The sequence below is a fragment of the Aspergillus novofumigatus genome (genome assembly GCF_002847465.1).
Source record: "Aspergillus novofumigatus IBT 16806 chromosome Unknown P174scaffold_13, whole genome shotgun sequence".
Classification (NCBI taxonomy): domain Eukaryota; kingdom Fungi; phylum Ascomycota; class Eurotiomycetes; order Eurotiales; family Aspergillaceae; genus Aspergillus; species Aspergillus novofumigatus.
The window spans coordinates 22,234-44,332 of record NW_020194286.1 but is presented as its reverse complement, the minus strand read 5'-3'; the positions used below and the strand labels follow the sequence as shown (position 1 = coordinate 44,332).

Sequence of the window (22,099 nt, the reverse complement as noted above, 5' to 3'; positions counted from 1 at the left end):
ACACCTCGGACGCGTTTGGAGGAGCGCATCAGACGCTTAGAGACAGTAATCATTGATTCGCTCCTTGGTTGTAGGCAGCGATTGGTGCCCGATGAAGTCATAGACCTTGTGCTTGAGACACCCGTAGCCAAGTTCGCAGTCTGCCTAGGCTGTAGATGCGAAACGCACGGTTTTCACTCACGTAGAAGCGTAGTCCCTGGTGTCCTGTACGCGTCAGTGGTAGCCCTGTAAATCACCTAGAAGTCGCGAAGTATAACGATGTATCCAGGCAAAGAACCACGGTTGGATCTCCGGGCGTGTCACTTGACCTAGAGCAAACGTGTGAGGAGATTACCTCCAGACATTCAAAAAGAATGATGAGAACACCATGGAATAGAGAGAATAAGAGCCTTAATTAAGGTTTGCTATCGATAGTCAGCTGGACTAGTTGAATGTGATGCGACTAGTCGATATAAAGTGGACGTTGATAATGTGATTACCCCTGAATCAAGACAACCTGAAACCCGGAAGACCACTATGACTCTTGCGACATAGTTACGAACATGGAAGATCCTCTGAAGATATTGTTGAACACGATGTGCCAGGATTGAATAACTAATTATATCATGTACTGTGCTCGCAACTTAAGTTCTGACTGTTGTTTCCGAAGTATTTGATGTGGATGTATATTCTGATCTGGAAAGCGTGCTACAATATTGGGCTCCAATGGCCCATGTACTACGGAGTGTAGACAGTAGAAAACTATAGTTTGGCAGCTTGAAGAGCTGAGATCGCAGCCAGACATCCCTTCAATTAAGACTAGGGTTTCAGCTTGGCCAGTGGAGGTTTCTGCGCGATGCATGGGTGGGAGAAACGGAAAACATCTATGGATGCTGAGATGGAGGAGCTAGGAATGCTACTGCCCTCAATTATGGAGTACTCTTAGGGATTGGATCTGCCTCAGCAAGTGCATCGATCTTCAGGCTGGAGTAAACTGACTATGTCCAGTATATTTACGTTCGCTGTCAGCATCACATTTGCACAATTTGGCGAGGCTCATTGAAAGATATCTCATTTCGTACATGTCACCCCCAGTGCCATGAAAATCTTTACTATTTATAGAAGTGATTATGCTCGATATACAGCAGCCAACGCATCAGAAAGCAAAGGTCTATTGGAAAGTTCGCTCTTCCTCAATTGCCCGGTTGATGACGCGGACAAACCGGCCCACCTTGTCGGGATCCTGCTTCGCTGTCTCAATACCCAAAAGCACCTTCTTAACGCCAACGCCGATAGTTCTATCTTCGGTGATGCCACCAACTTCTGCCAAAGCCTGGTCGATCTCGGAGGCATCAAATGCTCCGGACTGCTCCATGAGATGACGCAGCTCATCGTAGGACATCACGTTGGGAACCATGATATCCGAGTTGAAAGAGTTATAGATGTCCAACTGTTTGAGCACAGCGCGCTCCGTTGTGGTGGCAAGGATAAGCAGCCGTCGGCCTTTGGTAGGCTGTTTCCTCAGGAAGACCATTAAGGTCTGAAGGATAGTGTTGCTGAAACGAGGACCGATAGGGACCCAGTCGATGATTCTCTCCATATTGTCAACGACAACGACACTCGTGCGACTCTTGTAAGCATCATCGAAGATTTTGCTGATGTACTGGACTCTGGCCATTTCACTATAGCCGACCATATCCTCGGGGCTAATAAGCTTGATGAAGGGGAAACCTGAGTCAATCGCGATTCGAGCGGCCAGAGCAGTCTTTCCACTGGCGGTGGGACCATGCAACAGAACAGAAAAGAGAGGCGAGGATTCAGCATTGCTGACTTGCTTCACGAAAAGCTCTCCTTCTTTCAGGATTTCGTTAATTGTAGGGGAGTAATGGATGATGCCGTATTGGATACGGCTAGAGAGCTGTTCCTCTGATACACCAAAAGCAGGCTGGACCTCCTCCAGCGCATGGTGGAAATCGGCTCTGTTGACCTTCATGTTTACGACATCTTCGCTGATGCCGGCCATGGTACCGACCTTGACATGCCGGGTAAAAGCAAACGAAGACGCAGACTTGACAAGGCCAGCAATTTCGGCGCCGGAGAAGTTCTTAGTAAGGAGCGCGAGCTCAGCCAGGTCAACGTCTGGATCCATAACATTGTTTTCCCTCATCTTCTGGGTGTGGATCTTCAAAATCTGAGCCCGTCCATTCTCGTCCGGAAGAGAAATCTCCATGTGCACTTCGAGACGGCCCGGTCGCAACAAAGCTTCGTCAATCATGTCCTTTCTGTTGGTCATACCAATCAGGAGGATATTGTTCAATTGATCAACACCGTCCAGTTTCGACAGCAGCTGGTTGACCACACTGTCACCAACGCCTGTGCCACCACCTGCTCCGCTGCCACGTTGCTTACACACAGCATCCAACTCGTCAAAGATAATGATATGTAGTCCACTCTCCTCGCCTTTTTCCTTATATTCTTTTTCTGCATCGGCAAACAGCTTTCGGATGTTCTCCTCCGACTGACCGACAAACTTGTTCAGCACTTCCGGACCGTTGATGACCTTGGGCTCCCTCGCGTTCAACATCTTTCCGATTTGCCGTGCGATCAAGGTCTTACCCGTTCCCGGGGGGCCGTAAAGTAAAATACCCTTCACGTGCTGGATACCAAGCTTTTCGACCAACCCAGGAGGGAAGATACGCGATGCAAACGCACGACGGAAAATTGTGCTGAACTCCGCATCAAGACCTCCGATTCCCATATCTTCGAACTTGAAGTCGGGTGTGATAATAGAGTTGGCTGCGGGGCGACGATTCGATGGCTTCAAGTTGATGCCGGTGCGGGCATCCTTGAAGAAAGTAACCTGGGTGTGCCTTGTCAAGATTCCTCTCGCTGTGGGGTCCGTTTCAGTGCTTCCAGCAGCAGCCCCAGCTTTCTCCGATGTAAGATCGACCCGCTGAACGGTCTTGACAGTCAGGAGCAGCGGTATGCTCTTATGATCCATCAAGATCTTCTGACCCGGAGAGAAGATCTGGTTCTCAAAGTTCTAGAGAAAGTTAGTGCTATGCAAAAGTCACCGATCCAAACGAGTATTTACCTTGATCACGGCGTTCGCCAACTCATCTTGGTCGTACGGAGTCTCGACCCTCTTTTTCCCAGCAAAGCCGACTTCAATATCTGTCGATCCCAGATAGGCTTGTCCGCCCTGACTGAACGGATCGAATATCTGAGCCTTGACTGAATCTGTAAAAGCAACGCCTGCCCATGTCCGCTGGGGATCGGACATGCTGATATGTCCAGGAGGGAAACCATCGAGAGGACGAGCAGAAAAGACATAGAGATCGTTCACAAGGAGTAAAAGGTCAAGTCCGTCGCGGGAAGGCGGGAAGTCCTGTGTTGAGACGGCAACACTGTTGACGTTAGCTGGGTAACTTATGAAACCGGACTTCACATGCACAAAACTTACAGGTTCCCAAACGTATAAGAGTTGTCAGGGCTCTTCGCAGGTCGTAGCGTCCATACCTGGGCCGACGCACCGGGCGCCCTGCCCCCAACTGGGTTTCTTGGAGATGTCTGCGAGTAACCTGGCCTGGGTGGCGGAGTTCCATAACCCCTTGATTGATTATACGCATCAGTCATCTGGACATCGTGATCAGACCGATGCGGCGATTGTTCATACCCTGCGCCACTCATCGGCGAATGGCCAGTATCATACCCATCTCTTCGAGGAGGTGGGGGACCTTGACCAGGACTCGCATTGCCTTGAGAGGGCCGACCTGAGAAGGGATTCGGTACAGATGGATAGTTGTTGCGGTTGAACATGATGATTCTAACAAAGGTGGGACATTCGAGAACTATTCGATTAGGCGATGGTTGCGAGCCTGTTGTTGAGAGGCGCGGTGGACGATGAGACGCAAGTGTGGTATAGGAGCCGGAGTAGCTTATTGAAGCTTGCGGCGATCGTCAAGATAACCTGTTTATGTGAGAAGGAATGTATGAGTGTTGCTAAAAACCGGAGATAGTATGTGTATTGAAAAGATTAATCGGGGAGAGAAGAAGCACGAGACTTGATCAACTTAAGGTTACTCTGTAAGAGACATGTGTATAACGTGGCGGGGGTATCTACTTAGGAAGTTGGAGACTAGTGCTGGAGTACCTAGGTAGATACCTGAGGCAGGGTTACTCACTTGCCGGAGCTCCCATAATTAGCCACATCGGCCCGTGAAACTCCGTTTCGCCGGTTCGGTGTGGCTTAAGCTAATGATGATCCACCCTTATCGCCTTGGGAGATCTCCGGCAACTCGTCGACTCTTAGGTAGTCTCCAGGCAGTTCGCTTGGGTTGATGCTCCGTGACCAGGTGCTCGCAGAGTATTCGATACACCATGCCTCTGTAAGTTCATTGAATTTGCTCATGTCTTTCTACCGCGCATACTGATGGATTGAGCAGTCACCTACTCGGCAAGAAGTCATGGAACGTCTACAATCCCGAGAACATCGCCCGTGTACGGCGTGATGAGGCTGAGGCTAAGGCCCGGGAGGAGGAAGAGGAACGCCGTATGCAAGAAATTGATGCTGAGCGCAGAATTCAAATTCTCCGTGGTGAACGGCCCTCTACCCCACCACCCCGCCGTCTGCTCCATCAGATACGCGACGCGACAGGACCCATGGAGAGGATGCTGGAAGATATAGAAAGCGGAGGCGACTGGCAGGTGAAAATGATACGGATCGCGATATCAGACTCGCGAGGGAAGATGCTCAGTTGATGCTGGCGAAAAGGGAGGAGCTCGCTGTGTCCAAGACCAGCGATGCGCCGCTTTTAGACAGTACCGGGCATATCAATTTATTTCCTTCCGAGGCAGCGCGGAAACCAGCAGAAAAAAATCAAGAGGCGGAGAAGGAGGCAGCTGACAAGAACCGGAGTTTTGAGGACCAATATACGATGCGCTTCTCGAATGCGGCGGGGTATCGACAGTCCGCTGGCCAAATGCCTTGGTACTCTTCCTCCGGTCGTGATGTTTTGGCGCCTGATGCTATGCCTGAAAAGGATGTTTGGGGCAATGAGGATCCGATGAGACAGGAGAGAGAGAGAGTCCGGCTAGATGCCAACGATCCACTTGCGGCGATAAAGAGGGGAGTTCGCCAGTTGAAGTCGGTCGAACTTGAACGGAAAAAGTGGAACCAGGAGCGAAAGAAAGAGTTAGATGCATTGAAAGAGGCAGAAAAACATAGGTTGCGTCATCGCAGAAGGAGATCAACGTCAAGATCAAAAGCGTCGGACTCTGGGGATAGTCTTGAAAACTTCAGCCTTGACGCACCTGACAAACATCAGGACAGAAAATCGAGAAGCTCACACCGACATCGCTCCCATCGCCGCGAAAGAAGTCGTGATCGTTCTCGCGACCATTCCCGCAAGCGACACCGTCACTCCCATTCCCACTCCCATTCGCACCGTCATCGTGATCACCATGAGCACGACCGAGGGGAAGCCCGCGAGGCGCAGTCGCACAAACGCCATGCGTGACACCTTTCGTTATGGAAGCTTGATCTTGATGTGAACGATACTTATACTGATTACAAGGGTTGACCCCTACATAGCTACGGATGGCAGAGCCAACCATGGTTGCTTCATGAGATGTGCATTTGTTTTCGAAATTGAGCGTCTCTCTATTTTGAGCGGTATGTTGGTGCCAACCAAGTATGAATCATGAATTACAATAGACAAAACTTTTGATTAACCGTTATAACTCATTGGAGCACCCATTTTTGGGCGCCCTGCTCGCCCGCTTGAGTGTGCCACTCGATGGTGATGTCCAGCGAGCGCGACCCTTCTTCTCTCTTCTGATAACCGACCTTGCCGGCGATGGTCTGACCCTTCTTTAGGGCGACTCCCTTCTTTCTCTCGCGGTCGATCAGGAGAACACCCTGTTGCCAATGCGTCTCCGGTCCGTCAGGGCCTGTAGTAAAGGCGACGAAACCCTTTTTCTGCATTTCTGAAGGAGCAGCGTTCTTCGGGATTGCAGAATCCTTAGAGGGCATGAAGAAAATATCAAACCAGATAGCGAAACCGTCAAGGGCATCGATATCTTCCTTCAGAGTAACTTGGAACTCCTTCAGGAACGAGAGCTCCTCCACGGTGATGGTGTGCAACGGCAGTTCTAGGAAGACATCGGAATCACCAGGAATTGCCGCAGGCTGCACGCTACGAACAAGCGCGTCGTCGTAGATGTTCTTGCGCATGCTGCCCATCTTGAAGCCGTACACATCGTCCCAGAATGAGATGTGCGACGAGATGAACTCGGAATCGGCGAACGGCGCAATACGTAGGGTGGCGTCCGAGGGTACCATCAGTCCTCCTGGAGCGAGATACCGGTCTCTGGCGTAAATGACCGAATCGAACATGGCCTCGAATAGAAGGCAGTAGCCCATCCATTCGGAGACGATAATGTCGACCTGGGGAACAGGCAGAGTGACTTCTTCAATCTTGCCACGGATGCATCTGATGTAATGTTAGATTCCGGTAGATGAATATCTGACGGGAAGCAGAAATACGTACGTGATCACGTCCCCAAAACCGTTTTCGTAGATGATTTCCTTGGCTCTGTCAATGATATTGGAATTGTCGACTGATATGACCTTCTTGGCACCTGCTTTCGCGCAGAACATGGAGAGAATGCCAGTTCCACATCCGACATCTAAGACGACCTTGTCCTTGAAGAGATGCTTGTTGTCGTAAATGAAATCGCGATAGGAGTCAGTACGGACAGTGTCCTTCAGCATGGACTCGTGAATAGCTTCAAACATATAACAGTTAGCAAAAGGCATATCCAGCTCGAGGACCTGTGGAGAACTGACCATTGTACGAGTAGGAGACGAAGTAATCTGCGTCTGCCTCCTCAACCTTGCTCATCTTCTTGCCGGACGGACCGCTGGGCGATGATCCTAATTTCTCATCTTCCTTGGACAACTGCTCTTCCATTGACTTTTGCACAGCCATTCTATACTCAGTGAACTGGCTCTGGAGGCGTTCAAGGTCCTCCTGCAGCTCGATCACGCGGCGCTCTGCCTCAGTGGTACCGGCTGTCGCTGATTCTTCGTCTTCGATATCGTCCAAGCTATACAAAAGGGCGTCGTCTTCAAGGACCGGCTTCAAGTAAGCCTCGTCCTCAAATTTATCTTTCGAAGACACATCCGGGGTCGTATTCCCAGCTTTGACTTCAGACCGGACATAATTGACTAATTTGATAGTACCAAGAAAATCCAAGTCTGATGTGGAACGTAACAAGTTAGCTAGGATTTCTCGCAATCAACCATGATCATGCCCATATTGGGAGCATCAGAACAATAACGAGAACAGAGCACCCAACAATGGATATTACCCACCAAGATCCTTTCGAATCTTCCGCAAGTCAAAGCCATGCTTGTCTTTAGACTCCTGGAGCATCGACCGTACATCGGGGTAGAGCTTATCGGTAAACAGGCCAATTACCGGCTGTGTCTCGTCATCAGGCTCAACATCTTCCCATCCCTCTTCGTTGCTGATATCCGAATCGTCTGAGGAGGTGGTCGAGAGGGCATCTTGGTCCCTTAAGGGACGGTCTGAGGGAATTGTGGCAGACATTGACCAATTCAAGTCTGGTCAAGGGTAATTTAAATTTGTGAACTCCTAATTTCTAGGATTCTTGATTATTTGGACGGAATTGTGGCGACCAATGGACCATGTAAATATATGGATGGAGGGGTTCAAGCGATTGAGGGGACCAAAATCGGTAAGAAAAAGAAAAAAAATTGAGTTATCACAACAGAACCCGCTGGTTGCCCCGCCCGATGCTGGCTGGGTACTTTGTTTATCGGCTCTCCGCCTGACAACAGCTCATCCCCCTCAGACCGATAGGGCAGATAACAAGTGGGAGCTGAGACGGACCTCATTATCATCAGCATCATCGTCATCACCACCACCATCTCCTTCTCCTTCTCTATCTCTTTCTGCTTGTAAAGGCTCACTGCTTCCTTCAGTCGAGACAGAGCAAGTGTTCATGTTACCCTTCTTCTGCTAGGGATCAATTGCTTGCCCTCCAATCTTTCACATGTACTGAATAGCTCATTGTCTCCGATCATTTCTTTGTTTCTTCTACATCAAACTTTCCTGTCCGATACATATTACATTTTATATCAACGGAAATGGCTTTCCTCTGGCGGAATCGACAACGGCCTCCTTCTGATGTCGTCCGAACAATCAAGGAGATATTGTTAAGACTGGGAGAAGCTCCGGCAGCTGCCAAGGTCAGTCTCAGACGTCCCCTCTGCTTGTTTATGCCATATATTGTACGAATCTGCAGCTTGCTGACGACTCCATACAGGTCGAAGATGACCTGGCGAAGCAACTTGCGCAAATGAAAGTGATCGTCCAAGGCACTCAAGGTTAGTATAGTGAGCATGCACCATTGTCTCGCCGCATCGGTTCATTCTAGGAAAGAGTAACGTCATTATGCTGACTGCAGTCTGCTTTAGAAACCGACACGACTCCGGAGCAAGTACATGCTCTGGTTCAAGCCACCGTCCAGGAAGATCTGCTATACGAACTTGCCCGCAACCTCCGTCATCTTCCCTTTCAAGCCAGAAAAGATACGCAAACCATATTCTCTCAGATCCTTCGTTTTCGACCCGCCCAGGCCAACAAAGGCGACCCCCCAGTGATTTCTTATATTGTACACAACCGTCCCGAGATCATTGTTGAGCTCTGTCGGGGATACGAATCGCCGGAGAGCACAATGCCATGTGGCGCAATCCTGAGAGAAGCACTCAAATTCGACGTGTGTGCGGCCATCATCCTATACGACCAGTCTACCGAGGGTCAACCCGCGATCAGATTGACACAAGTCAACCCCGATATTCCCCAGAAAGGCAATGGCATCTTTTGGAGATTTTTCCATTGGATCGACAAGAGCAGCTTCGAAGTGAGCGCCGATTCCTTTACAACATTTAGGGTAAGCAACGCCTGTTATGATGTGAAGTAGTCATAAGGAGTAACCGTGGCATAGGACATTCTCACTCGTCACAAGAGTCTTGTGACCTCCTACCTCACCACCAACTTTGATCTCTTCTTTTCCCGCTTCAATGCACTCATCCAATCGAGTTCCTATGTTACCAAGCGCCAGAGTATAAAGCTTCTAGGTGAGATTCTGTTGGATCGAGCCAATTACAGCGTGATGATGGCATATGTTGAAAGCGGGGAGAACCTGAAGCTCTGCATGCAATTGCTCAAAGACGATCGCAAAATGATTCAGTACGAGGGGTTCCACGTTTTCAAGGTATGGTTCTCTATTTCTCCGGCGCGAACGATGTGCTGCGAGTCGGCGATTGCTGATGAGGAATGTGGCATAGGTATTCGTCGCAAATCCTAACAAATCGGTCGCGGTGCAACGGATTCTCATCAACAATCGGGACCGTTTGTTGAAATTCTTGCCTAAATTCTTAATGGATCGCACGGATGACGACCAGTTCACGGACGAGAAGAGTTTCTTAGTCCGTCAAATCGAGCTGCTACCTCAGGAGCCCATTGAACCAGCACGATCAACCCAGGAGCCATCCAGATCGCGAGTCAACACCGCCGCTGCGGCCTAGTGCATGGCCTTGAAATGTCCCTTCACCTTTGTCACTACAGCAGGACTGTTTGTATTGGATCAGCGCCCCTTATTGCATTGATGGCCTACTGGTATATGGCTGCCACGGAGTTATAGAGTGTGTTTCCGTATCTAGGACTCGGATAAAATGATGTTGACATGGATTACTACCGTAAACAGAAACGCCACTACAAAAGAACAGGAAGAGAGAAAAAGAGACAGACCTGTGTCAGTCCTTGCGTTAAGGAAGGATTGTCAAGGGCTTGATCCCTTCAATAATATCCCAAAAATGATGCGGGAGAGAAGGCCGGTGATAGTCTGTCGTAAGGGAGTAGTTTATTTGAGAGAACTTGGTTGTAGAACCAAGGATTTGGCCCAGCTGTTATTCAAGGGATATTTACCTTTCCTGTAGTCAGAGTAACCTCTTCCCTCGTGGCAGTACCGTGTTTAAGGTAATATAATAATGATTATGTTCTAGACTTTATTGCTGTCCATGGGGCAGTGAGCTCCACCGTAGGCACATCATAATAATCTATCCTGTGGATTCAGATCGCACGGGTTCAAGAACCACCACTCAGAGTGAGATCAGACCACAATAACTATTCAGTGATAAGAGTCTGCTTCTATAGATCGAAGCCGATTACTTCTGTCCTCTCCAAGTTTAATAACAATTATTATCTACTTTGTCAATAATATTCGGCTTCAACAAATTTTCCGCGATTGACCCACCAGAGCGCGCGGCTTTTGCAGTCTGGAGCCCAAAGTGGGAACATTTATGGAGTTCAACTGTGCAATAATCGTTTTTATTGTAGCCCCCCTATAATGATCCCTGCGTTGAATTTTCAACTGGTATCTTCATAGTCTAATTTTCCGAGTTATACGTAGCTAAGCGAATTTTTCCTTTTTTACTTTTTTCTTTTTAGTATTATCATCAAAGGCTGTAGAAGGTCTGGGGGAGAGGTAGCCTTCCTACCTCAGGATGGCGAGACCAAATTCGTTCCACATAATAAGAGTCGACGCTGTCATGAGCTAGAAAGGACAATGATGATGTGAAACCAGGATAGTAAGCATCCATTTTGAATGGCATAGGGCATTTAGCACATCTAGATACATCTAGATATACCTTTATTGCTATCGACTTCTCCCTAGATTCCACTCAAAGCAGAAAGTGAAGCTTAATTCCTCCTTGCCAAGCATCCAGGGAGCCGCGGTACTACTTTGGTACTTCGTTACTGCTCTGTATCCTCCTACACTAAGTGCTCGCTAGCCTCGTCAGTCTCTTCTTTTTTATCTCTTATTATTCCATATTCATCCTCCTTGACGGGGAGGCCGATCATGTTCAATCCCTTGGGCCATTGTCATTCAATTTCGCTCCTTTTATCACCTGAGCACCCTGATCTGGTATTCTTTGTGCCCAACATCCTGCAGAGTCCAGTGAATTCGACTTGATTGCGTTCGCATCCCCAAAGCGCCCCTCGCCGTCGTCCACGTCCCGCCTGCCTGCCCTCCCTTTGAAAACAAATTTGTCTGTACTTCCCGTTAAAAAACGAACGAAAAAGAATCCATAATATTACGGTCGCTACGATTTCAATCACCCCAGATGCTGCAAGTCATGCCAGGATAAATCGGTCAGCGAAAATGATCATGGGGGACCAACGCTCTTCTTCGGTGCCGGCCGTCGTCATGACGGAACCGGACTCGACCATCTCTGCCCTGCGCTACGAGGACACCGTCGCCCTCGCAGACTCTGGGGCCATCCGATCCGCCTCGGTTCCTACTCCGCACGACTACGCGATATGTTCAGAGAAGCAATCGGCGTCAACGAGCGCATCATCGTCAGACAACCACGGGAGCAAGTTTGAGTCGGTTGCATTGGCGTCGCATCAGAACAGCAGTACGGAATCGGGCATCGCGCCCTCCTCGGTGTCAATCGCAAAGGATAAGAGGCTGACGCCGCCGGAGGACAGTCATTCTACTTTCAGCCGGCGGTCGGTGCGCAGTATTCCCAGTATCATTGTCAATGATGCTGGGTCGCGCCCCGGGTCTCGGCCTGGATCGCGGCCAGGCTCTCGACCAGGGTCTCGGTGGTCTGAGCGCAAATGGAGCGCTTTAAGAGGGAAACGATCTGGAGAGTTTGACAGGAGGCCGGAGTCACCGCCGCCTCCGCCTCAGATCGAGAGACCGTTCAATAAGATCTCGCTTGATATCCCGAACGGTTCACTTGACGGCCTCGGACCGCAGTCCATGCGATTTTCGAAACGTGGCAGTCTTATCAAGGAGGAGGATAGGCAGCGCCTCCAGCGTGAGATCTCGAAGCATGAATTGCCGCAGCAAGACCAGTCGCAGGCAGCGGCAGAATCTTCAATAGAACAGTCAGAGCAGACCGAGACGGGTGAAACAAGTGCACCAGCGACTGTAGCGGAGGAGAACAGTGCGGAGCCAGAACTCTATGGGGCGCAACGACGCCGGACGAAACCATTGTCGTATTTGCGCGCGAGGCACAGCAGCGTTCCGAGCAGAGCGATCTCGGCCGACGAGGACATGCTTTCGCGTCGAGTCAGGTTGATGTACGAGAAAGGCGACGAGAATGTGACCGATTCGGAGGTGGCCAAGTCCCTTGCAATGGAGAATGGAGTGCTGTGGGAGGAAGTTGCTCCCACTCCAACGGAGGCTTCTGCCGTATCTGGCCGCAGCGCGAGTGGTGGGGAGTCAGTTGGGCCTGACAGCAGCAATGGTTCTGGCCCAAAGAGGGAGCCCCACGAACTGGCCGGTGGTATTGAATACTGGCAAAATATCAAGGCAGGAGATGTCGATCGGTACGGCTTCATTCGGAGTACTACTTTCAACTCGGCCGATGGCACGGAGCATAGTCCCATCCAGCGCGTTTCTACCAGCCTGCTTCTGGCGTCAGAAACACCGCGACGGAAGCATTCCATCCGACCTCCGTCAGCCCTGGGGGGCAACCGATCTTTTTCGGGCCGATCACCAACACTCAAGATATCTGCGCCATCTATGCGCCCATCGTCTTCGCAAAGCACATACAGTTCCACTCTTCGACGGTCAACGTCTCGATTCCGCCAGGCGGCTAATCATCTTCCGCACAATCGCGATCGGCGGTTTAAGGATGAGGCGCGTGACATGCTCACACTTCCAAGCGATGCGGCCGCTTCTGGAACGGGACGGGACTCCGCCGTAGCTCGCGCGATGCGCAAGAAAGAGTGGGAACGTGAGGACAAGTGGACGAAGATGGCCAAGCCTACACGGAGAACCGCACTCGGCGGCGGGATGACTTTTGAATTCGACACGCAGAGTACCAAGCTGATCGAGCGGACATGGAAGGGTATACCCGACCGATGGCGCGCAACGGCCTGGTACGCATTCTTAGAGGCAAGCGCCAAGCGGCGCAGCGACAGCCCGACGGAACAGGAGCTTGTCGAGGCTTACAATGAATTTCAGCTCATCTCGTCCCCTGACGATGTACAGATTGATATTGACGTCCCCAGAACGATAACCAGTCACATTATGTTCCGCCGCCGTTATCGTGGTGGACAGAGGCTGTTGTTCCGCGTGCTGCACGCAATGTCCTTGTATTTCCCCGATACTGGCTACGTACAGGGTATGGCGGCGCTTGCGGCGACCCTCCTCGCCTACTACGATGAGGAGCATGCGTTCATCATGCTTGTCCGACTGTGGCAGCTACGAGGACTGGAGCGCCTGTACCAATCTGGGTTCTCTGGTCTGATGGAAGCCCTCAGTGACTTTGAACGAGATTGGCTTGACGCCGGCGAAGTCGCCGCAAAACTAAACGAACTGGGAATCCCGCCCACCGCGTACGGTACCCGCTGGTATCTCACGCTGTTCAATTACTCCATCCCCTTCCCCGCGCAACTTCGCGTATGGGATGTTTTTATGCTCCTCGGTGATGCGGAGGAACCGCCCGGCAAAGGAACCCCCAAGTCCGAGCCACAAGTCACAAGCGCCTTCGGCAGGGGCCTGGACGTCCTCCATGCCACGTCCGCCGCGCTCATCGATGGCATGCGAGAGATCATCCTCGAGTCGGACTTTGAGAATGCCATGAAGGTCCTCACTAGCTGGGTCCCTATCCAAGACGTGGAACTTTTCATGCGAGTCGCCAAGGCGGAATGGAAAGTTCATCGTCGCAAGAGGGGGGATGAAAGCGTGACCTCGTTCATTTACCCTCAGTCAGACCACCCGTATGACCTGTCCATACTTAATTGCCCGCATCGCATCTATAATCATCGCTATACATCCGCACGGCACCATCTGCCATATAATCCATCCATACGATTCCACTGATGACCAGAATCCCACACATGGGGTTTTGACGGACAGTCTCTCTCATATATAATATTCTAACGGCCATTGCATTACATTTGGGAGGGCAAGACATAATCTCTCTCGTCTTAAACGTCTCGGAGTTTATTTATCTCACCACCGCTAAATGGCTTTTGTGCTGGACAGTCCGCCGAAGGATAATAACCAACAAGCCCTTCAGACTAGCCCCCGAGACGATCCTACTACATTACCACTACACCTAATTACGTCTTTCCAGCAACGGATATAATAAGTCGACGGCGGTTACGAGCGTCGCCTCGATATAAATATCATGCCACCGCCTTCACTCGCTTCAAATACTCTCATTGCCCTAGGGTCCTCCTGTTTCTACTTCATCCACAGCCTCATTCCTTTGTCTCGTATCTTTCTTTCTGGCTCTATTCATTCTGTCCCCGACTCTCTCTGGCACGTATCTCATCCTCTTCCTTTTCTTTCCTGTCGTGCTCTGTCTTACCCCTTCATTTCCGTCCTGACACTTATCAACTCGTGGCCCAGACCGCCTATATACGTTCCATTATCGTCCCTTGAAGCAAGGGCACATCCTAGTCTGCTTTGATTCTAATCCTGATACCCCAAGCAATGCCCATCTTGTCATATCGTTAGGTCACTATATGTGCCTGTTTCGTATAGATTTAATCAACAGATATTCTTGTCCATCACCCAGGTCGTATGCGTATCTTTTCGGCTTACTAAGTGGTTGAACAATTCTTCAATTAGGGGCAGCTGCTTGATCTAGTGGTAGCGGCATCTATGTCATTCTATTTTTCCAAATAATTTTGTACAATCCACAATTCCCAACATGAGGACATTGTGCTGAACGGTCATAAGACTGACAGGCCATTACCTCATGCCACCAACGGCGCCAGATGCACTATCTGTTATACATATCGCCAATAGTCCTGCAAGAATGGATGCGCATGCTCACAACAATGTTGATCATATCCAAAAAGAAAACCCAGGTACACAGAAAGGAAATGCCCTGATGAAAAGATATCATCTAAATGGCCAGAAGCAACTTTTAGCACAATAAATAAAATGTCAAGAAATTCATCACGTCGTCTATGGAGGAATAAATTAGTCCGTGAGCCCCAAATCGATCTATCTGGTTGCCAATTTTATGTGAGGGGCCAAGATCAAATATTGGAATTTTTGAGAATAGCTGCCACCAGTGAGCTCTGATGTGTCGTTAAACTAAGACTGGGAAGAAGTTTCCGCAGCATCTTCGGCTTTGCTGGAATTGTTGACATTGTCAGACATGTGGGAAGCCCGGTACCGAACGCCTGCGCTGTCGGATGGTATATCTCCACGATTTGAATCACGTGTAGGGCTCAAGTCGCCCGACTGTTGATTCGTGCTCGATACGCCAGCCGTCTGACGTGACGAGTCATTGCCTTGGTTAGCGTCACGATGGTCTTGCATTCGCGAATCATGCGAGCTAGATGCATCACTGCGCTGGCGGTGATGGGCTCGAGAATCTGGCAGTTGATTGCTGGCGATCGGGGAACCAAGCCGGGATGACGGCAACGAAGAGGAGGGAGCGTCCGAGGGACGTGAGGATGGAAGAGGAGCCGGCTGATGGGGAATCTGAGACTTTCTTTTTCGACCGGGGAACTCTGGTACTCATAACGGCGCTGTGGCTGAGCAATGGATATCACGGGGGAGTCATGTTGGTTCTTAGTTGGAGGGGGCTGGCCCGGTGGGACCCAATGGTGAAAGTACAAGGATGGAGGAGAATGCCGTGGCGGATGTTCCTGTTTGACTCCCGCCGCCTGAGACGGAGGAAGTGAAGAGCCAGTTGCATACTCTGCGTTACTAAGCGTGAGTGGAACATGCTGCAAATGTGTTTCGCCGTTGATCCTAGATAAAGATGAGGCAGTGGCCTTTCCAGCGCCGCTTGACAAGGGAGGGCGTCCGAGAGACTGGATGGAGGGAGAACGTCCATGGGTAGTGAGAGGCTGAGACAGAACCGGCCCAGGAATCGGTTGTTGGTGTTGTGGAAGGCTCGCGTACGTGGTTGGTGGAAGGCCACGCGAGTCACGTCGAATGTCTACAGGAATTGCCAAAGGTGGATGCCGCTGGGAGAGTGAGGGTGGCGGCGGTAGTAGGTCAAGTGCGGATGGTTGTTGCTGGTGCAGAGGAGCTGAAGGGTGTGAAGGGGGAGGAGGCGCATTACTGCGTGTGCCGGGATTCTGGGACGCATACTGCTGTATCAATTCGATAGCAGACTGGGGAAGGCTGCCGCCAGTGATTCCGGCGAAGATGAGCGGAATCATCTGAGGTGGAACTCCCGACTGCAGCGAATCACGAAGCATGCTTTGTTCAATCTTCCGCTGCTCTAATCGGAGAGACTCCTGGCGGGTCTTTTCCTCTTCTTGCAATCTGCGATCTTCCTCTGCTTTAGCCTGAAGCCATTGGCGTAAGTCCTCCGAGGAGCTCCATCCCGGCGGCGCGGGGGTAATTGGCTCATGGACGCCATGTTGGAGCGGCCAACGTCCGGTTGTAGATTAATGGACGATGGAGGAGGCAATACTCTGCGCGAAGACTTCGGAGACGTAGCGCCGGTAGCAGAGGCGTCAGGAACAGTAGGCGGGGAAGACCGCGGGGTGGGAATAGATTGGCGGACGATTGCGTACTCATGAGGACCCTTGATCCTATTCTGAGCGGAAGGTTTCAGAGTGAGCAGCATGTCTCGTCAACGATGAGACACTCGGAAGCTTGGCGAGGTGGGGGAGGGGAGATGAGCAGAAATGAGCGTAAAAAACTTGTCTAGTCCAAACACTGGTCTGGCAGCATCGGCAAGAGCAGTAAAGCTGCGAGAAATGGCTAGGACAAGCTGCGGCTGGGCCTGTCTATCTGTCGACGTAAGGCAACGACAGACACTGGAGTGCACAAAGATCAGAGGATGTCCCACACCAATCAGTGGCATCAGATGAGCTGGAATGCAAACGATCGACCACGGACAGAGCAATGCATAGCTGACTGGAGCAGGATATGGCCCAGAGGCTGATGTCTGATAAGAAAGAAGCCAGATGGGGAAAAAGCAGAAGAATTTGCGGACGAGGGACGAGGGATTGAACTGATTGTATATGATGTCCGAGAAAAGAAAGGAATACAAATACTAGCTAGGACACTGGACAACGCCCAGATCAACAAAAGAGGAAGGACCCAAAGAGGGAAAGTTCGACTTACCCGAACAGGCCAAGTTCCCGCCCGCAACTGCCCGGTCGGGAAATCAGTGGAGTTTGTTTTGTTCCCTTTAGAGTTTGGCATTTAATATCGAATATTGAGTAGTATCAATTATTAATACTTTGCTACGCCGAGGAGTTCTGGAAGATGTGGGTAAAGCTTTCTCAAATAACCCTTCATTATTGTAATCGTCGAATCTTATGCAAGCTGTCCTTTTATCTACGCGCTCGAAAGCTACGGGAATACACGAGTCTCTAGTCTGATGGTTCACCCGGAGTGGAGACTTAGTCGCCCATTGCGTAGTTCTGGCGCTCTGTGATGACGACGAAGGTGGGAAAAGGCCCGGGCTAGGCAAGTGTCTATCGATTGGAGGCGTTTCTTGCGGGAGTACGTAGGCAAGAAAGAAGAAACCAATCACCCTTGCCGATTGACTTTCTTGTTGGCGTTGAATTCTCCGACAGAGGGAGTGTGTAAGAGAGAGAAGTGCTGAAGCGGGACGGTCCGAGGTGAGATACACCCTTTGTAAAGAGGAGTACTCGGTAATGAAATAAGGCCCTTAATGAGTTGAGAATAACCTACTTCGCATTGTTCACGACTGAATTGACCAAGGAGATATCGCATATATGGCTTACCTAGGAATTAGGTAGATACCCCCTCCTGTCATACCGCAGCAAAACCATGATACTCTGTACATGCTCAATCTCAACATGGCGATCGCAATCAAACTCAATGCTTGTCTTCTGTTCTTAAGATGCTTCTTGACATCTTTGCTCTCACCAAAGTTTCATCTTGAGTTTCCCGATGTCTTGGGGGAAAATGTTGATGCCTGGCCTTCCTGGAGTTTCTCGGTGATAGTATCGGAGCCGACGTGGATCGGTAGCAATTCCTAGTTTAGTATATAGAGTTATGGCCATACGGGTTATAGTTAGTATTGCAGTAGCTCCAATCCTTAGCTGGGCATTAGTGCCGGCTTAGCGCATAATCCACTCTGCCAAAGTGGGTTAGTTGAACCATGCATCGACAAATGAGACAGAGCAGAGGCTTGAGACCCCTGTACAATCGAGACAATCACGCATCTCCAAGGCTCGACTTACTCAAGGAAGCAAGGATATGCTGGTCGTTAGGAGATGGATGGAGAGGGCTCCTTCCATATCGGGTAATTCCTCGTCCTATTTCGGCCGAGGCTCGCTTCCTTTCTCCTCTTTTGTATTACTTAACGGCCAAGCCGTAACTAAATCTTGCCTTGAATCATTCTTCGTTGATGATCGAAATTGCCTAGACTCGGATTCAGGCCAGATGTTTCAGCTAAAGGATCTCTGACGTCCTTACTCAATCTTCAAACTCACTTGCCAACATAACCTCACGCGACCCAAGATTCATCGGGTCCGCATCCAGTAATCCTAAAGATGATCACAATCCTATTTCATTTGATGCAAATGAAGTCTCCGTTTCCCTGCCAGTCACATGTCTATTTTGCCATACCGGAGTCTGAATGTCTACCGAGTGTCGTGATTTCTCCCCATAAGGAGTACACGGAATACGTTTCAAGATGCCGACTCGCAGCCCGTGCCGCAATGGTGATACAATAGATGATCAAAAGTATATACGAGAATCCAATTCAAGACTCAACGGGGGTATCGCTAGCTCGCTACTGCTGTAACCCAATTCCGAAGCGCATCTGATTCCTTGCATCATCCATCGCGGTCAAACCGGGTCAGAACCTCGGGGGAACCGTGGGAATGTATTTTCGCGCTCGTTCTCGGTTGGTTCCTCCCCATCCTGCCCCGTAGCTGATCAACATGTCGGTGCTGGTAGGTAAGGAGAAAGGTAGAGTAAGCGATGGATCCAGGAACACCGAGTTCGTCCCGTTTCGCTCATCGGGCCGTGATGGTTGCCCTGGACGGGGCGACGCACTGGCAGAACCAGGCGACGCCATGCTGCGCGCGGATGCCTCAGGGGTGACGGGAGCTGGGACATTCGAAGGCCGGTCTTGTCCAGGGGTTTGTGGACGACCGTCTTTCGGTCCTGGCTCGTCCGCCGTCCCTTGCTCCGTGGCGCCTTGTAGTCTCAGCTGCTCTCGGGCAAGGAGATCGGGATCGCGTTGAAGATCAAGCAGAAACTTCATCGCTTGCTTTGTAAGACCCTTTTCTCCCACCTCCGGTCGATACGATTTCACCGCATGAAGGAGCTGGGCGGGAGTCAGCTGCTGCAATTGCAGCAAGGTAGTGACGAGAGACTCATGGTCGTCTCCCAATGACGAGAAACATTGTAGCCACTGGAGGAGCTGAATGACCGGCGCCAGGTGCTTGCGCGCGCTTTCCATGGTGCTTTCACCGGTGCACGTCGTCGACCCATTCTCATAGTGCTCCGGCTGTCTATTGTTCGTACGTGCCCAATCCTCCAGGGTGGACACGTTCATCCGGATCTGCATGGCTTTGGTTCGCGCGAGGTATCTCTTGGTTGTCATGATTCGATTGAATAATTCGGCCCCAAGCCAGTAAAGGAGCTGTGAGAGGATCTGTGTGGTGATGACCGAATGCACGTCGTAGAGATCGAGGACAAATAAGGTCGAAGATAGTAAAGACGTAATATTTCGCGGCGACACTTGCGCTCTTCGCCTTGGAGACGGTGGCCGGAATCGCTTCTCGGCAGGCTCGGGGGCTTTTGTCTTATTCTTGGGCCGGAAGAGCTTCCATTCATTCTGAAAGGCCACATCTTCCAGTCCTGGTATGGTCTCATGATCCAGCATCGCGGCATCGAGCACCTTGTTCATCCGACGCTCAGCGTCGCGGATGATCAAGATGAATATCTCATTGATAAGCTCTGCCAGGTGTAGTTGAAACTCGACAGTCGATTCTACCAAGCCTGCGTCCTTCTTCAAATAATGCAAAAGCAGGGTAGCGTTTGACATCCAGAATGCGAGTATCGTCATGTCCCACTGATGCCGTTCAACGACGTCATTGATCTTCTCCGTCGCCGAATTGAGGAGATCCGCCAGCAGTTCGGGGCTGGCATGATAATGGGCATATCGCGCGCTGAGGAACAGGAGATTTGCAGGTACTGGTTTCTGTGACGGTGAACGCTGCGGGGTCATGTTGGTGATGATGATGTCCAGAATTCGTTCTAGTTCATGCTCTTGGAATACGAACATCTGATCGTTTAAGCATCGGTCCCAAACAAACTCTTGCTGCTCGTCTTCCAGATCGTCCTCGTCGAGCGGCTATACGGTCAGCATCATTAATTTTTCTGTGGAATGGGGCACCCACTTCAAACTTCTCGTCGAGTCCCAGACTCGACAGATCAACCTCCAGGTTGATAGCGCTCTCCTCCATCATCATGCGCCGCTTCATCTCATTCTCCGCAATCTCCTCCTCGAACCGACCATGGGCGAACCCAGAATCGTAAAAGTCATCCTCGATCGCGCTCGGTCCGAAATTGTACCCATTCTCATGTAAATACTCGGAGATCTCGCTTCCCGGCTGAGCAAAGTCAAACGCGGTCCCGCCAGACGAAGACTTGATATCCGGCGAGGCACCATGATCGAGGAGATTCTTTGCAATGGTCTTGTGCCGGTTCGTCATCGCCCACATCAGCGCGCTCCACTGATTTCGATCCTGCTGGTCGACATTGGCCCCGGCATCGAGCAGCGCCGAAACAACATCCTGGTGGCCCTGTTCTCAATCAGTACCTCACCCAACCCCGACGAGAGAGAAATATCCAAATACGCACAAAACAGCTCGCATAGATGAGCGGAACCGTCCCCTCCTCATCCGGCATATTCACATCAACGTAGTCCTTCGCCTTGCCCCCCACAAGCTTATGCACTCGGTCCACATCACCATTACTCGCCGCCATATTCAGGCTCCGCTGCAGGATCTTTCGCTTCTCCTCGTCCGTAAGCTTCTCGTCGCTCGCAATAGCGTCCTCGTCCGCATCCAGCGATTCGAGTTCCCGGTGCGCCGCCTGTGCCGCCAGCATCTCCATTAACCGAGCGTCGCTGTCCTCCAGACGCGCGGTGATGGTGGAGGCGTTATCATCGTCGAGCGAGGCCGCGAACCCGCGCCCATACTGGGCTTGGAGAGTATGTTCGTCGTCGTGTGAGTGGTCGTCGAGCGCGAGGCTGAAGCTGAGTGGTTTTGCGGCGATGGGTGTTGTGAGGAATTGGGATTGGCCTGCGGGCATGTGGCATTACATTAGCTGCCAGGGACTCTTTGCGTAATTGTAACCAATCCAACAGAAGGTCGTCGAGACTATGTCCTCGTAGACCCCGCGACGACAAACAGCGCAAAAGATAAAGGTGTACCACTCACCTTGCCAGGCATCATACATCTCCGTCTCTTGGAGCATAGGCACAGAGCGCCGATCGTCCAATGACGTGGGTAAATCATCCGGAAGAACCCTGGGTTTCTGCTTTGGCTGAAGATCCGTCTCCCCAAAGTCATGATCTCGATCGAACTCGTTGTGGTGACTGGGATTTGACTCGTCGGACGCCTCGCGGGGGTTGCTGGCGAATCCATGTCGTGGTTGGTTAACCTTTAACCGGTAGGAAAGTAATCGGAGCGGGTCAGAATGGATTAGGACGTAGTAGCTCCATGGAGGAAACTGGTAGTGATTATGGAGGAAAGCCTCCTCTTTGATTATGCGGGAAAAAATGATCCCTCGTGGGCACAAGAGGAGGAGGAGGTGGTGGTGGAAGCAAGGCGGAAACAGGAGAATGGAGAGTGGGATGGATTACGCAGTGAGTGAAGTCTGTCGGTCTACATAGATAGCAGCATCGGGGATTTTCATTTATTAACAGTACTTCCACTTTCACTTGTGGACAAACCCGTGAGTGATAGACATGATCCAGCTCCACTCTCAATCAACTCGACTGAGAGGGGCGTGTTTCATCCTCTTCAGCTTGATTTTGGAAAAGCATGCCCGCATTTCATCATCGCTTCTCCCGTTATTTCTATAGTGG

At 50.8% G+C, this 22,099-nt stretch overlaps 7 protein-coding genes across 7 annotated transcripts; 3 read left to right on the top strand and 4 right to left on the bottom strand.

The window, feature by feature from the left end:
- Positions 1-1,028: 1,028 nt before the first annotated feature.
- P174DRAFT_455465 (AAA family ATPase SEC18) lies at positions 1,029-4,085 on the bottom strand. The gene is made up of 3 exons (XM_024829325.1): positions 3,443-4,085; positions 3,074-3,386; positions 1,029-3,022 (listed from the first exon to the last, which is right to left on the bottom strand). Exons 1-3 carry the CDS (start codon positions 3,796-3,798, stop codon positions 1,151-1,153), a joined length of 2,541 nt encoding a protein of 846 aa, XP_024677103.1. The 5' UTR covers positions 3,799-4,085; the 3' UTR covers positions 1,029-1,150.
- Positions 4,086-4,284: 199 nt separating this feature from the next.
- P174DRAFT_508073 (uncharacterized protein) lies at positions 4,285-5,498 on the top strand (the record flags this gene model as incomplete). The annotated part of the gene is made up of 3 exons (XM_024831421.1): positions 4,285-4,367; positions 4,425-4,576; positions 4,621-5,498. Exons 1-3 carry the CDS (start codon positions 4,360-4,362, stop codon positions 5,496-5,498), a joined length of 1,038 nt encoding a protein of 345 aa, XP_024677102.1. The 5' UTR covers positions 4,285-4,359.
- Positions 5,499-5,631: 133 nt separating this feature from the next.
- On the bottom strand, positions 5,632-7,734 carry P174DRAFT_397828 (protein arginine methyltransferase RmtB). The gene is made up of 4 exons (XM_024823817.1): positions 7,358-7,734; positions 6,830-7,240; positions 6,531-6,768; positions 5,632-6,473 (listed from the first exon to the last, which is right to left on the bottom strand). Exons 1-4 carry the CDS (start codon positions 7,593-7,595, stop codon positions 5,723-5,725), a joined length of 1,638 nt encoding a protein of 545 aa, XP_024677101.1. The 5' UTR covers positions 7,596-7,734; the 3' UTR covers positions 5,632-5,722.
- Positions 7,735-7,893: 159 nt separating this feature from the next.
- On the top strand, positions 7,894-9,795 carry P174DRAFT_446344 (Mo25 family protein). The gene is made up of 5 exons (XM_024828560.1): positions 7,894-8,257; positions 8,335-8,395; positions 8,486-8,961; positions 9,016-9,285; positions 9,359-9,795. Exons 1-5 carry the CDS (start codon positions 8,156-8,158, stop codon positions 9,596-9,598), a joined length of 1,149 nt encoding a protein of 382 aa, XP_024677100.1. The 5' UTR covers positions 7,894-8,155; the 3' UTR covers positions 9,599-9,795.
- A 1,440-nt stretch (positions 9,796-11,235) lies between these two features.
- P174DRAFT_380145 (putative TBC domain protein) lies at positions 11,236-13,914 on the top strand (the record flags this gene model as incomplete). The annotated part of the gene is made up of 1 exon (XM_024822960.1): positions 11,236-13,914. The coding sequence occupies one exon, from the start codon at positions 11,236-11,238 to the stop codon at positions 13,912-13,914; it is 2,679 nt and encodes an 892-aa protein (XP_024677099.1).
- A 1,230-nt stretch (positions 13,915-15,144) lies between these two features.
- On the bottom strand, positions 15,145-16,639 carry P174DRAFT_465018 (uncharacterized protein; the record flags this gene model as incomplete). Its single annotated transcript, XM_024830489.1, has 3 exons — positions 15,145-15,537; positions 15,558-16,386; positions 16,425-16,639. The coding sequence occupies 3 exons, from the start codon at positions 16,637-16,639 to the stop codon at positions 15,145-15,147; spliced, it is 1,437 nt and encodes a 478-aa protein (XP_024677098.1).
- Positions 16,640-18,563: 1,924 nt separating this feature from the next.
- On the bottom strand, positions 18,564-21,981 carry P174DRAFT_446340 (DIL and Ankyrin domain protein; the record flags this gene model as incomplete). The annotated part of the gene is made up of 5 exons (XM_024828559.1): positions 18,564-20,359; positions 20,406-20,810; positions 20,869-21,311; positions 21,450-21,643; positions 21,965-21,981. 5 exons carry the CDS (start codon positions 21,979-21,981, stop codon positions 18,854-18,856), a joined length of 2,565 nt encoding a protein of 854 aa, XP_024677097.1. The 3' UTR covers positions 18,564-18,853.
- Positions 21,982-22,099: the final 118 nt, after the last annotated feature.